A 15,002-nucleotide genomic window follows, 5' to 3' on the forward strand; every position below is an offset into this window, starting at 1 on the left:
AATTACAAATAAGAAATTATTACATTTAAGAACAAACATGAATACAAGTCTTGTCCTACACCTAACTTAACGAAGGACCAATCAAACTTTCACTGGGTTAAAGTGCAGGACTAACATCAGGTTACGTGCTGGTTAGATAAGTAGCTGCTCATATTGAACATTAAAAAACATGTAAACGTACCTGCAGATGTCAATTGGGTACATTCAGATGCTCGTGTATGTGGTCGTTACTCTTCAGTACCACTGCTAACAACACGCTGGCCGTCCATGACTTGTTTATTCAGTTGTTGTCTCGTTCCCTTGCCGGCCCTCAGCCTGCCAGCTGCTGCCTTTTTCTTGAGAGGCCATGGTGTATGAATACAGGTTCTTCTGTTTTATTGTGCTTTTTGTACAACACGTTTTATATGTTGCATTTTACTATGTTGGGATTTCTTACAGCTGCTATGTTGGCCAGGAATTCCCCAAATTTTTAACTAGCCCTTTAAAGAGGTCAGAGTGTGTGGACTGAACATATTAACACTACAGAAGACATCTTGCATCCGCTGTGAACAGACAGCTTCATCTGAAAATATAAATAACCCTCCCTTTGTTTGATTAAACATGAAGCACTTTGCAAAAATAGTTTATAAATTAGCTTTGTTCCGGTTCTTCTTTTTTTATTATCATTATTATATTATAATGATTAAGATTTAAGATTTAAAAGCAGATTTAAAGTGTCCTTCACAGACAGGAAGTGAGAAAGGCTTGGTGGACACTAAAGTGGGCCAGGCAGCTTTTTGATGTGTGGAGTGTAAATATAGCCCTCCACCCTCCATCTAATTGTAGCTGTGTTGTTTTCATATTGTTGAATCCCAGAGATGTATAATTCATCACGTAAATAATCTGGAACAAAACAAACTCTCCTCCGAGCTCCCAAGAGGCCGAGCGTCTAATGAGTTCACTCCATAAAATATTCATACCTCTGCAAAATATACTGTCACTTTCACAGCAACTCTCTCTCTCACACACACACACACGCATACACACACGCACACAGAGTCCAATACCCCATTAGATATAATAGCAGGTTATGTGACTCCAACTGCCCGTTGATCACTGTCACCCAATAACACTGCACACTCTCTCAATCTTTTTTTTTTGTGTGTGTGCGCGTGTGTATGTATGTGTCTTGCTGTAATAAGGAGACTGGTTTCCCATGATGCTCCAGGTGTTTTTCCATCTCATATTCTTGTCAGGAGTTTCAGGTAGAAAGTAAAAATGCAGTGACTATCAACTTGGTTTGATTCAGTTTTTTCCGCTGAACTCTCCCTGTTTGAGACGTGTTCATGTTGTAAATATACATTTTTTATCCTAAAAGAGGAATGGACAAATGTTGTCGAGAGAATCTCATCAAAAGGTTTGCAGTCCTCGAACGTTTGGTCGCATCATTAGTTGTCATGGAATTGTAGATGGTCAAATTGCCATTTGTCTGAACGCTCAGTCTTGGCATAACGAACACTCTCCACAGCTACTTCTCACGTGTCTCACTCTAAAAAGCCCATGTGGAAAACAGGCACTATATTACAGTAACCATAATGTAAATACTCCATGTAGAGTCTCCATTCAGCTTGTCCAGCTTAATCCAAGTCTCCGGAGGAGAAACCCCGAATTGGTTTGAAAACACTTTATTTGCAGCCTTTTTTAAGCCTAAATCTTTACTGCTGCTGCTTATTGGCTTGTGTCGGCGCACACAAGTGGGTGGACGAGCTTGCACCAGGCGAGCTGTATGTTTTTTCCATTTTAAACAGAAGAACTTCTGCGTTGCGCTAGAAGCTGGTCGTTATCTTAGTTTATGTTAGCACAGTCCATTTCTAAACTAATGTTAGATACTACTGTTCGCATCCAACTTGAGTCCTTCACAAGGAAAGCCACGGTCCAGCAGCATTAAACAATTTAAACAAATCGTCCACAGGCTTGTGTAGGCAACTAGGGGTGGGCGGATCGATCCAAATATCGATAGTAACGATACCAAGGTGAGTATTGGTATCGGATCGATACCAGCACGATGAGATCGATATTTTTGTTGTAGTTTCTCTTCTATAAGTTCAGCAAATCACTTGTATTTCTTCAGAGTTTTTGTGATCGAAGCATCCCTCTCAGTCCTTATGCGCAGTGCTCCTCTCTCACTCCACTCACTCAGGTTCACTCTGAAATATGAATATGGCAGAATATAATAACCCTTTTTTGTATCTGTTGAAGAAACATTAGTATTCCTATTTAGGTTACATGCAGATTAAAGGTTATAGATTTAATTATGTTAAATATTATTTTCTTATTTGGCTAAAATCTTTGTCCTTTGTTTCATTATTATTATAATCATGATCAACTAATTAAAGGCAAAAGTACAAAATCATGCAGTGATCAGGAATTTTCAAGTAAAAAGTATCGGTATCAGTATCGGTATCGGTATCGGCAGTACTGGCCCTGTAATTACTTGGTATCAGATCAATACCAAAATTTGCAGTATCGCCCACCCCTATAGGCAACCCAGAGAGACGGGGAAGGCCTCAGTTTTCACGCCACGTAGCAAAAAGCTCATGTATGGCCAATAAAAAGTGTTTTAGTCATGTAAATTGCTGCAAATTGCTACATCGTCCGCATTGACCTCAGTTGTTTAGGAGAATGCTGCGACGCTTTTTTCACTGTGAAGCTCCAGAAGATGTTTTGTGGACTATAAACTTCCATCCAAAACGTTAGTCTTTCCCCAAACCTTCCAGAGTTTTAGAGCTTTTTTTTTTTTTGTTATCCCCCAGAAAAAGTGATATCACATTCCGGATTTACATCCCCAGACAGCTTAAACAGCCCAAATCTTCGCCGACTTCCTTTTTTCCGGTGCGGATTTCCCTGGTGTGAAGCCGTCTCCTGGAAGCCGGACAGACAGGTGGACCCCGCTGCTTCATCCAATCACGTCTAATAATGACCTGTGGATCGAGAGATGAGAGGGGGAGAGGGGAATCAGAGAGCAGGTTTCTCATTCCGTGCTGAGAGGCCGCCGACTCATTTCTCTTTCAGTGGAGAGAATTAAGTCCAACGGCCTCTTCAGGAAATCATCTCTCCCCCTTCTTTTTTTTTAATATTCTTCAACGCTGCGTGGCTTCCCAGCGAGCCGAGGTGGCGAAAGGTCGAGGACCGGCTCCATGATCAGCGGCCGCATCAAGACGGCGATGAGAGGGGAGCGAGCAGGGAGGGGTCGGCTGATTTTCATTAAGACGGACTCCGGAGCGCTTGTCCTATTAGCGGGTCATTAGGCTCTCTGTGGCCGACAGATTGGCTGAACAGGAAGCAGGGGAGCAGGCAGAAGGTAATTGCACTCGGTGTGACCACGCAGGTGCCTGCTCGCCCCGCGCTCCTTGATTGGTTAATTAGTGTGTTGTCAATCAGCCCCCCTTCCAGCAGCCCGCGCTCACAGCAGCTAGAAGGTGAGAGATTCTAATGAAGCCTGAAACTTCTTCTCTTCCAGCTCATTACGACTCCAATTAAAATAATGGCTGCATTAAATAGACCGGGGAGCAGCATAGACACGCGCAAACGCAGGTCAAAGGTTCCAGTTTCAAGTTAAAGGATGGTCATGATGCCATGAGAGTCAGGAGACACCTGAGCGCTGCCAGGTACTCTGGTGAGATTTTTTATTCTTTTGTTTGTTTTATTTTAAAGAAAGCAACCAAACCCCCACCCAAAAAAGAAAAGAAGGATCTTAGGTTGTTGAAAAAAATGGGGGGAAAGTAAGTGAAAGTAGTAAGTAAAAAGTAAAAATCCAATTCAGTTTCCCCAAAGTGAATTTAATGAATAATGAAATGTTGCTTTTCGCTAACGACAAAACAATGAATTATCCGTGCATTCATATGGAACTAAGCTTGAGGAGCGTCCCACCATTACTCTCCTTCCTGATGGTCGCACTCTTAGATCGACACTTTTTGCCTGCCATGACGGCCGCGCGTCGGAGATGCAGCAGCTAACGTGAGTAGTTCAAAAACCTTCTTTTTCATAAACTCTGTGTACACAAACAATGTTCTCAATGCTCGTGTTCATGAGTAGAGACCCTGGTGGTACTACGAGCAAAGTTTCATGTTGTGTCGAGCCTTCTTAGTGTTTTAAAAATAGCGATTTTGATGCCATCGCTGCCCCGAGCACTCCCGTTCAAAATTAGCTTGCCCGAAAACGAAAATACGGTAAATCTTAAAAGTGCCTCTTTCGTCATATTTATGCATTTACACGAAGGTTTGGCTCATATTCAATCACAAATAAAGCCTTGGTTGCATTTTGGCGAGAGTTTCACTCTAAGGGAGACTGAGGTAAGATGAGCCATTTTTCATATTTAGGATCACTACATCAAGGCAATCATTGTTTTGTTGCTAACTAATATATCTGCATATATTTCAGGATGTTGTGCATCCCTTCAAACAAACAGAATGAGTGTAAACATAACTGTTTCGATAATATAGCATGTCCAAAAAAAGTGGTCTTATGGCACAACTTACCACGTGTATGGGTTAAGTTGAGCATAGGAGCGGGGTAAGTTGAGCCGTATCCCTACTCCCCCCCACCCTCCTCCCTAACTTACCCCTGGCCAAATGGCTCAACTTACCCCAGAGCTACCATTTTGACTTTATTAGTCCCCACAGCTAAAATGGTACACTTTTATGCTAGGTTTATGACCTCATGTTGTAGCTCATAGATACCACAATTGATGTATAAAACAAATTTAAAATTATCGATTTTGGTCTAAACACAATTCTCATGAAACTTACAATAGACTAAATTCACTTTCAAGTAGGGCTGGGCGATATGGACTAATAGTCATATCCCGATATATTTAGGCTGAATATCGATACACGATATATATCCCGATATTTTTATGCAAAGTTAGAGCAAATGTTCATTCAAAGTCAAAGCCAAATATGACATGTGGGTGGGAATTTCGTCATTTTAGGGGCAAGTCCATTTGGCCTTCACTTTTTTTTTTTGTCAGGGGCACAAAGGCCACTGAGTAAAATGTGTTGATTTACCTTTCAGACTGATACCATAACATCCTAATTTATAATAAGACATGGATTATGTATTAAAACATTTTTTAAATACCAATATCAAGTTAATGTTACATTACAAAACAGTTTTTTTAAGTAGGGTTAGGGTGAGGTGAGTTTTGTGACACCACACTGAATATTAGTGTTACTGAATATTTCTCCCAAATAGAAATTCCCCAAAATTATGGCAAAGCACAAAAAAATTGTAGAATAACCAGCTGGAGACCACTGATGTGTGGAGTGATTTTGGTGGCACTACACTCTGAGTAATAGTTAAGTTATTGAATATTTTTTGTAGTTTCTCTTTTCAGTGTTGCACTTTGTAGACGGTCCCTGCGCTCTCCTCTCACAGACGGCTGACCATACAGACCAGAGTTAATGTCCAGACGCTCGTTTTGATTAACATACGGTTGTAGCTCGTTGTCTTCCTCACTACAGTAGGAAAGTTCCGTCGTTTGTGTTTTAACAAGGTTTCACTTATGAGTTATTGATCCGGGAAGTTCAAATCTGTGAATATATTTCCAACTTTACCGAACTAAATCCTACCACATACGTCAGTTACGTATCCTGTCAAAACCGGCTGCGCTCGCTCTCTGTGCTGTAAGTTTCGTTCTTCTGTTTTGAGACGCTGCTGCTGTTTGAGAGGCTTTCACGTGAGATCATCGTGATGATGAGACTCCACCTGCGCGAACCGCGAACTCACTGAAGTTACTGTGAGTGACTACTGTGCACTCAGGTGGCTGTAATTAAAGACAAGCTCGCTATGCTGTCCGGTGGCCGTGCGATGATATTTTTTCACGGGGTATCAAGGCCAAAGTGCGGGGCAACGGCGGCCACCAAAGTGTTTGTTGAAGAGTGCCGGAGTGTCTGTTCCAGCCCCTCCCCTCTCTGTGCATGAAGGAGGAGGGGCGGGGGGAGCAGTGCAGAGAGCTCCGGGGGAGCAGTGCAGAGAGCTCCGGGTCAGCGGTTTGCCTGGAGCAAGGATCACAGCGCAAATTTGAACTATATCGATATACGCGATAGGGTCTAATTCCATATCACATTTCAAAAATATATCGATATAAGTTTTATATCGATATACCGCCCAGCCCTACTTTCAAGAGTGAAAAACTGTTTTTTGGAAATACATGTCTAACCCTTTTACCCATGTGGTTCTCTTTCATAATATTTCGCTCGATGTCTCACTATGGGATGCACGCCCCTGCTGCAGCCCTCAGAAGCATTAATCTCATTACGCCAATCCTGATTGGCTGGTGAAATGTGTCCGTCCGCCTCAGGTAGTCCCGTCTACCTTAAGTAGCGCAGGCGGACGAGAGCACGCCATTCAAACACCTCTTCTCACTCGGAGCATATCTCGCGTCCAGGGCTAGCTAGCTAAACTGTCCACAGACGGATCTTATTCAGCTTCCATCGCCGGACGCTACTAGCTTTGGATATTTTCTTTTTGCTTCGTCGGTCACACCAGATCGGGCCAAGTGCTTTCCTAGCTCTCCACGGCTTGGTTAGCACTGTCCTCGACGCCCCACCACGGCAGTTCGAGCACCGAGAATTAGCACACCAGCTAATCTCTCGACTTCTTCACAGTTAGCACACCAGCTAACTGCCGATATTCCCTGCCTGCACTCCAGCTCGCGAGGAATGGAGGCTAGAACCCCTCACGCCAGAGGGCACGGAGACTCTGGAGCCCGGCTCTGTCGTTGCGGGAATAAGATATCGAGCAAGGATCCACACCAGGTCTGCTCGAGCTGCCTGGGGCTGGAACACGCCCGGCTGGCTATCGATGTCCCCGGCTCTTGTCAACACTGTGCGGTGTTCACTATCAAGAGTCTCCGCAGACGACTAGCCCGCCAGGCTAGCTTGTCTGGACATGACCCCTATCTCCCTTCTGACGGCGCCGCCGTCGAAGCCGGAGAGGAGACGAGGGTCGTTGCGGTGGCGATGCCGGAGGCTAGCGCCAGCTGGGGCTCCCAGCTCGACCTAGCCGCGGATCCCCCGCTGGAGGAAGACGTCCTGGAACTGGACTATGGGGACGATGATGATTGTGCCTCGGAACTCCTCATATCAGAGGATGAAGAAGAGGACGACATATTCATCACTCCGGCCCGGGCTGCGCAGCCCGCGGCCTCCGCCGCCTCTCGGGATGAAGATGAGAGTAGCACACCAGCTTCTCCCATCCACAGCTCGGACATGCTCGACGTGTGCAAACGCGCCGCTGCCCGGCTGGCCATCCCCTGGCCCGCTGTCATAGCTGAGACCACCAGATCCCGCTACGAGGGGAAGAAATTGCCCTTGGCCAAGAGTGCGACGAAGCAACTTCTCCCCGTCTTCCCGGAGCTGCTTGATGAGGTAGCGCGCTCATGGCGAGACCGCCCTTACAGCAGCAGGAGTCCAATTCCCGGAGCCTCGTCCCTCGACTGTGAAGCGATGGAGAGCCTGGGTCTGCTCCGCATGCCTCCACCACTCGTTGCAGCGCACCTTCACCCGCGGCTGTCAGCGGTGTCCTCCCGGAGCCCCAGCCTGCCATCCAAGTCCGACCGTTTTCAGTCAGCTTTGACTGAAAAGGCGTACAAAGCGGCGGCGCTTTCGGCCAGAGCGCTCAATGTCCTCTCTCTGCTCACGGCGTACCAGGCGGAGTTATGCGAGGATTTTGGGCAAACTCAGGACCCAGCCACGTGGGAGGAGATACCGGTCATCACCGACCTGTGTCTCCGTGTCCAACGCTGCGCGGTCCAGGCCACAGGAAGAGCGCTGGGGACTATGGTTCTGCAGGAACGAGCACGGTGGCTCAACCTCGCCAACCTGTCAGACAGAGAGAAGGACGATGTCCTGGATATGCCCATCGTCCCGGGGGGAATTTTTGGTTCCGCGTTGGCCTCGATGCAACGGCGGTGTGAAGCCAAAAAGAAGGAAGACGAGGCTCTCCAGCTCTGTCTCCCTCGGAAGCCCCCAGCTCCTTCTCCGCCTGCACAGCGAAAAACCTTCGCGCAGGCCGCTTCTCAAGCCTCGCAGTTTAAGACACCTAAACTGCCGAAGCCTCAGCCCGCCCCACCTCCCCTGCCCGGACGGGTCGGCTGGTCTAAGAAGCCCTCGGCCTCGGCTGCAGCTCCGCCGGCACAGCCCGCGCAAGCTGCCCAGGCCAGGAAGAAGAAGAGAGCCGCCTGACCGCGCCTCTCGCCATCGGTGATGCAGCTGGAAGTTCCCCGTTCTCCAGCTCCACCTGTTCGGCTTTCAAGCGTGCACCTGAGGGCCCCCCACGCCCCCATCTCCCAGCTGCCGTGGACCGTGCCAGAGCAAGCCGGGAGAGACGGACATTTGACAGCAGAGGGTTCAGCGGTTGCCCCTCTCTCATGTCCACAAGCACGCACACACACACATGTTTTCATAAAGAAAATAAACTGTGTCCCGCTGCCGCATCCAGGCCGAGTGCCGAGGGCGCAGCTAATAAAAAAAGCCAAAACTATCAAAATAAGCAGCGCGGTAGCGACACCCGCTGTCCCCCCTCGGCGGAAGGTCGCGGCCTTCCCCGGGTCGGGGGCGGTGAAGTCCCCGCCGCCGCGCTGTCCTCCGGGGCGGGAATGCAACGCACCGCCCGGGGGGGTTTTCACTGCTCCGCCAGGAGAGGGCGCCACCGCACCGCGGCTGGGGCCTCTCACGGTGGAGGAGCTGCGGTGTGTGTCCACTCTCTCCCTCAGACGGGAGAGATGGGCCGCGCTCGCAGCTCCACCCTGGGTGTTACGGACGATCTCGAGAGGATACAGGCTGCAGTTTGCCGCTGTTCCTCCGCGATTCGCCGGTATAATACACTCCCAGGCTCAGGGAGAGTCAGCTCGCGTTTTACAGGAGGAAATCCTCTCACTGTTAAACAAAGGAGCAATTTGTGTCGTCCCTCCCGCACAGTGTCAGAGCGGTTTTTACTCCAGGTATTTTCTGGTTCCCAAACGGGGAGGGAGCGGTATTCGCCCTATCCTGGATCTACGTGCTCTGAACAAATATCTCAGGAAATACAAGTTCAGGATGCTTACGCACGCATCGCTGCTGCGCCTTGTGCGACAGAACGACTGGTTCACTTCTGTCGATCTGAAAGACGCGTATTTCCACATCCCGATATATCCTCCCCACAGAAAGTATCTGAGATTCGCTTTCCAGGGGATTTGTTACGAGTACCGCGTGCTCCCTTTCGGCCTGTCTCTGAGATCGAGGGTGTTTGTGCGGTGCGCGGAAGCGGCAATAGCCCCGCTGAGACGGCGGGGCATCCGCTTGGCCACATATCTGGACGACTGGCTGCTGCTGGCACAGTCGGAGCAGGAGGCCAGAGCGCACACGCGTATTCTCATGCGACACCTATTCGATCTAGGTTTCGTGATAAATGCGGAGAAGAGCATGCTGTCTCCGGCGCAGGGTATAATCTTTCTGGGATTATCCCTGGACTCGGTGACTTTCACAGCGCGCCTCTCGGCGGAACGAGTGAAAACTTTCAGGGCATGTCTCGCGCTTTTTCAACCAGGCAAGTCTGTTCAATTCAGATTGTGTCTTCGGTTACTCGGGCTGATGGCGTCTGCCATCCTCGTAGTCCATCTCGGCCGGCTCCACATGAGGGAATTCCAGCTTTGGGTGGCCTCATGCGGGCTGGATCCCGTGCGTCATGGCACACGGAGAGTGCTGGTCACACCGGGCTGCGCCAGGGCGCTACGCCACTGGCGAGTCCCGTCATTTCTGACACACGGGGTGCCCATGGGCTCCGTCCTGTCCAGGAAGGTGGTCACTACGGACGCCAGCCTTACGGGCTGGGGCGGAATTCACGAGGGCCGGTCTGTGAGGGGCTACTGGAGTGTGGACCTCCAGCGGTCTCACATAAATTTTGTGGAGCTGTCAGCGGTGTTCCTCTCCCTGAAGCATTTCCTCCCGTCTCTGATGGGCCATCATGTCCTGGTGAGGACGGACAACACAACGACGGTGGCGTATATCAACCGTCAAGGGGGATTACGCTCCCGTCAGTTGCACATGCTGGCACGCAAACTGATCCTGTGGAGCTGCGGTTGTCTTCTCTCCCTGAGAGCGACGCACGTCCCAGGAGCCCTGAACACAGGCGCGGACCTGTTGTCCAGGGGGGTGCCAGTATACGGGGAATGGACCCTACACTCGGAGATTGTGGAACAGATATGGGCCCGTTACGGTCGGGCCGCGGTGGATCTGTTCGCGTCGAGAGAAAACGCACAGTGCGCGCTGTTTTACTCTCTGCGCAGCATGGATGCTCCCCTCGGCGTAGACGCAATAGCGCACGCCTGGCCGCACGAGCTTCTTTACGCATTCCCTCCCCTGGCCCTGATACCCCCAACTCTGTCCAGAGTGAGGGAACACGGCCACGCTCTGATTCTGATAGCTCCGCATTGGCCCGCTATGCACTGGCTGGCGGAGATATATCGGCTCCTGTGCGCTCAGCCCTGGCAGCTCCCGCTGCGGCGGGACCTGCTATCACAGGGGGGAGGGACGTTTTTCCACCCACACCCAGAACGCATGGCGTTGTGGGCTTGGCCCCTGAGTGGCTCAACCTGTCAGCTGTGGGACTCTCACAGCGTGTGATTTCCACCATACAAAGTGCTCGAGCCTCCTCCACTAGGTCTCTGTATGACTGTAAGTGGAGAGTGTTTGAGGGGTGGTGTCACAGAAACGGCCACATTCCCTTTCAGTGTCCAGTAGGAGTGATATTGTCATTCTTGCAGGATCTGATTGACAAACGTAAAGCCTTCTCCACGGTTAAAGTGTACTTGGCAGCAATTGCCGCCTGTCATGTGGGGTTTGGAAAGCAAACTGCGAGCCAGCACCCGCTGGTTTGCCGTTTCATGAAGGGAGCACGCAGGCTTCTCCCCGTGTCCAGACCACTGGTACCACCATGGGATCTGGCTGTGGTTCTGGAGGGGCTTAAAGGCCCTCCCTTTGAGCCACTGGAGGGAGTAGACTTGAAACACTTGTCTCTCAAAACAGTGTTGTTACTGGCTCTGGCTTCGGCTAAACGAGTTAGTGACATCCACGCGCTTTCGGTTCATCCTTCATGCGCTCAGCTCTTCCCCGGGGATGTAAGGATGATTTTGAAGCCCAACCCGGCTTTTGTGCCTAAGGTAGTGGGCTCATGTTCTCCTGTTGATCTTGTGGCTTTTGCTGCTTCACCAGGGGAGCAGCGGTCGCATGCGTTGTGTCCAGTACGTGCGGTGCGCACTTATATGGACAGAACGAATGGTTTCAGGAGGAGCGATCAGCTGTTCGTCTCCTGGGCTAATCCTCATAAGGGGAAACCTATCACAAAGCAGCGCTTATCCCACTGGGTAGTGGAGGCGATTGCTTTGGCTTATACGAGTCAGGGTTTGCAGCCACCTGTGGGCCTGCGAGCGCACTCGACTCGGGGTTTGGCCGCATCCTGGGCCTTATTCAGGGGCGTCTCTGTTCAGGACATCTGTGCTGCGGCGAGTTGGTCCTCGCCTCTCACTTTTGTCCGTTTCTATATGCTGGACGTCTCCGCCCCGTGCGTGGCACGCGCGGTTTTGCAGTCCAGATAGAAACAGAGTAATTTTTCCCTGTAGGTTGGTGGACGCGAGATAAGCTTGTCTGGCAATACGGGAGCTACCACATCCCATAGTGAGACATCGAGCGAAATATTATGAAAGAGAACTTAAGGTTATTTACATAACCCCGGTTCTCTGAGTAATATGAGTGAGATGTCTCACCAGACAACCCTTCTTGCTTGGGCGAGTGAGAAGAGGTGCTTATCTTGAATGGCGTGCTCTCGTCCGCCTGCGCTACTTAAGGTAGACGGGACTACCTGAGGCGGACGGACACGTTTCACCAGCCAATCAGGATTGGCGTAATGAGATTAATGCTTCTGAGGGCTGCAGCAGGGGCGTGCATCCCATAGTGAGACATCTCACTCATATTACTCAGAGAACCGGGGTTATGTAAATAACCTTAAGTTCTTACCTTCACAGACTCCGTGAAATGATGCCTTCCTCCTAAATATTTGGTCACATGAGCAATATTTTTTTACTGTTTCCCAGCAACAAGGGGTGGCTCAACTAACCCTTTGGCTCAATTTACCCCAGTCTCCCCTAATCTGATTGATTCTGTCTGGTTGGAATAAACACATTTTTCTGTGCATGTTCACCTGTCGTGTGGCTAACATGATGTAAATCTACTTCCACAGGGGACAGAAACATAGCGGTAGACAAACAGCAACGGTCTGTCACTGGTACAACTTTTTTGTTGGACATCTCAAAGATTTAAGGACTGTTGAAGGTTTCATGGTTGAAAAGTCATGACCTGCTCTACGCTGGTTGGGTTGGTTAGAACTAGGGTAAGAATACCAGGGTAAGCCAATCAGAGGCAGAGGAGGGCGGGGTCCTGCCTTCACCATCCTGGAAAAATAGGCTCAAAGCTAAATTTGTGTTGTGCACGACCTTGTTGTTGTACAGGTTGTTGACCCGCAAGGGAAGTTGATACAGAAAATAGCGCTTATTTATGTGATTACATTCATTCTCATAAAGAATGTATATTTATGTACATTTTTTATGTTAGTATTAGGTGCTGCCTTCGTGTCCACGGCCATTACTTACCGAGTTGGCACTGCATCTTCCAACTTGTCTGCAGCAGGACAATCATAAAAGGCATTGTGAGCAAACCTGTCTTGACAGGTCAAAATTGTTCATTTAAGTCAAAAACCTCCAGTACAAGACAGGTGACAGATGCACAGTCTATTTATTATTTATGGTCCCTCGCTGCGTTTCATTCACTTCCTGTCTTCCTCACTGTGTAAATCCAGGATTAAAGAACACCGCAACACTCGGACCGTCCTAAACAATGCAAACACTAAACATTTTACCTCTGCCGCTGCAGCTCCCCGAGGCAGCCCCACGTTCCCTCTCGCAGACTGAAACCTTTTTGTTACCTCCAAAGGATTGACGCCGGCTGAGAGCAGCCTGAGAACACAGGTTTCCTTTTCATTATAAAGCCGTAATTGCTGTGTAATTACTCCTCCATTGTCCTGTTTATCTGCAGAGGGGGCTCTGCAGCAAAGAGCATCAAAACATCAAAGGTGACAAGCTGCTGCCGTCACGCATTAATATTCACGAGGACGGCGACACAGCGGTGAACAAATATTAGAGCACATGTTTCTGTCACACGACCAAGTCTTAATCCTAAAGTTTAATGTATATGTACCTACTCATGTAAACGTTGCTGCATTGTTTCCTCGCAGATGATTCCCTACAGTGGGTAGAAGTTAAATACAGGATTTACAGTCCCTCACCGACAGATCGTAGCCTGAATGAACAGAAGCCTTATTAGTATTAGTCGGGCTGGGGGTTTGTTTGAGTCTTGAATCCTGTGTTCTAATGTCTGAACAAATAAGTTAAAGCCTATCAAATTGGCGTGACTATTTTAGATCTGAATATGACTTATTGTTTATACATTCAATATTGGATGCCTGAATTTACATTTGTAAACCCTGAAAGTATTTCCAGATGGTGTCATTGAGTGGTCAAATTATCAAAAATAAATATGCAACATCTGGTTACACTTTCGAAATAAAGGCACCAAAACTACTTGGTTAAGTTTAGGAAAAGATCATGGTTTGGCCTAAAACAATCACTTCCGGTAACACTTTATAATAACCTTCCTTCATGGCGGTGAGTAACAACTGATTTTTTTTTTTTTTTTTTTTTTTTTGGCTTTTAAAAGCCTGCAGATTTTATTCATATAATTTAAAGCCAAGCTGAACTCACACTTAGCCATCCATTTATTTGTATTTATTGTTTTGTGTTAAAAGAAAATTCATTTGAAGGAATATGGTCATGTCAGTGTTTATGATTGACAGCAGCTGGCAGGCTCAGCCCCAGCAGGGGAGTGGGAGACAAAGTAAATATGGGCAGGCAGCAGTGGTTGTAGAGTAAAGACCACATACTCCAGCATCTTTACATTCAGTCTGATGTTTAATCTGAGCAGCTACTTATCTAACCAGCCAGAATTTTTATTTTGGGGTGAGCTTTTCCTTCACACGGGGGATGAGTGATCCGAACTGATCTGAACCAAGACGACCGCTGAATTCTGCAGAAGACAGACAGTTCCAGCAGCATCTGCCGCAGTAATGGTGTGTGTGTAGTGGAAATGTGTTTATTTATGAAGCTGGACACTGTTAATTACCAGCTTACATGGATAATTATCTCCAACTTCAAACACATTTTAACCTCGGGAGACCCAGAGAGTCTGTGTGCGTGGATGAGCTGGACGATGGAAATATCTGCGGCTAATTAGAAGGAAACGATGAGTTGTCAGCAAAATATTCACAAGGAACTGGACCCACAGGGACACTGGAACACCTGCAGCAGCTACAGATTTTAACTGAATGAAAGTCGTTCAACTTATTTTAGATAAAGCTCCACCTCAATGAGCGTAACAACAGATGTGACTGTTACTCCCCACAACCAGTGATCATCCATCCGTCATCCTGTGATCCTCAAGCACGTGTGCTCATCTCACAGTTATGTAATTGCGACTTGTGGGTGGATTCAGCACATTACTCAAATTCTAATACATAGGCCCGACTGCCAGTTAAATTTAGCACAAATTTGGACCTAAATTCCAGAAAATCAGTCAAACAAAATGCAAACGAATGTCTTGTTCCATCCACTACTGCTGTGCATCAAAGTGAACAGTGAGTGGCACTAATTCTCCAGCTGGGTGCCATTAGAAGACGAAGAAGACACAACGAGGTGGATAATAATGTGGAAAAACAAGTCTTTTTCCGTTGCACTTTTTGTTTTCACTGATACAGCAACCTTTCCCAAACATTTGCAATATTTCAAGCTTTTTTTTCCACCTCTGCCAAGGAGGTTATGTTTTTGGTTGGTTTGTCAGCAGGATTACATAAAAACTACTGAACAGATATTCACTAAA

General features: G+C 48.1%; 1 protein-coding gene across 1 annotated transcript; it reads left to right on the forward strand.

Moving 5' to 3' along the window:
• The first annotated feature begins 8,246 nt into the window (after positions 1 to 8,246).
• LOC115586582 (uncharacterized) lies at positions 8,247 to 10,643 on the forward strand. The gene is made up of 2 exons (XM_030425728.1): positions 8,247 to 8,388; positions 8,482 to 10,643. The coding sequence occupies exons 1-2, from the start codon at positions 8,247 to 8,249 to the stop codon at positions 10,641 to 10,643; spliced, it is 2,304 nt and encodes a 767-aa protein (XP_030281588.1).
• The last annotated feature ends 4,359 nt before the right edge of the window (positions 10,644 to 15,002 follow it).

Source organism: Sparus aurata, chromosome 8, assembly GCF_900880675.1.
Source record: "Sparus aurata chromosome 8, fSpaAur1.1, whole genome shotgun sequence".
Lineage (NCBI taxonomy): Eukaryota > Metazoa > Chordata > Actinopteri > Spariformes > Sparidae > Sparus > Sparus aurata.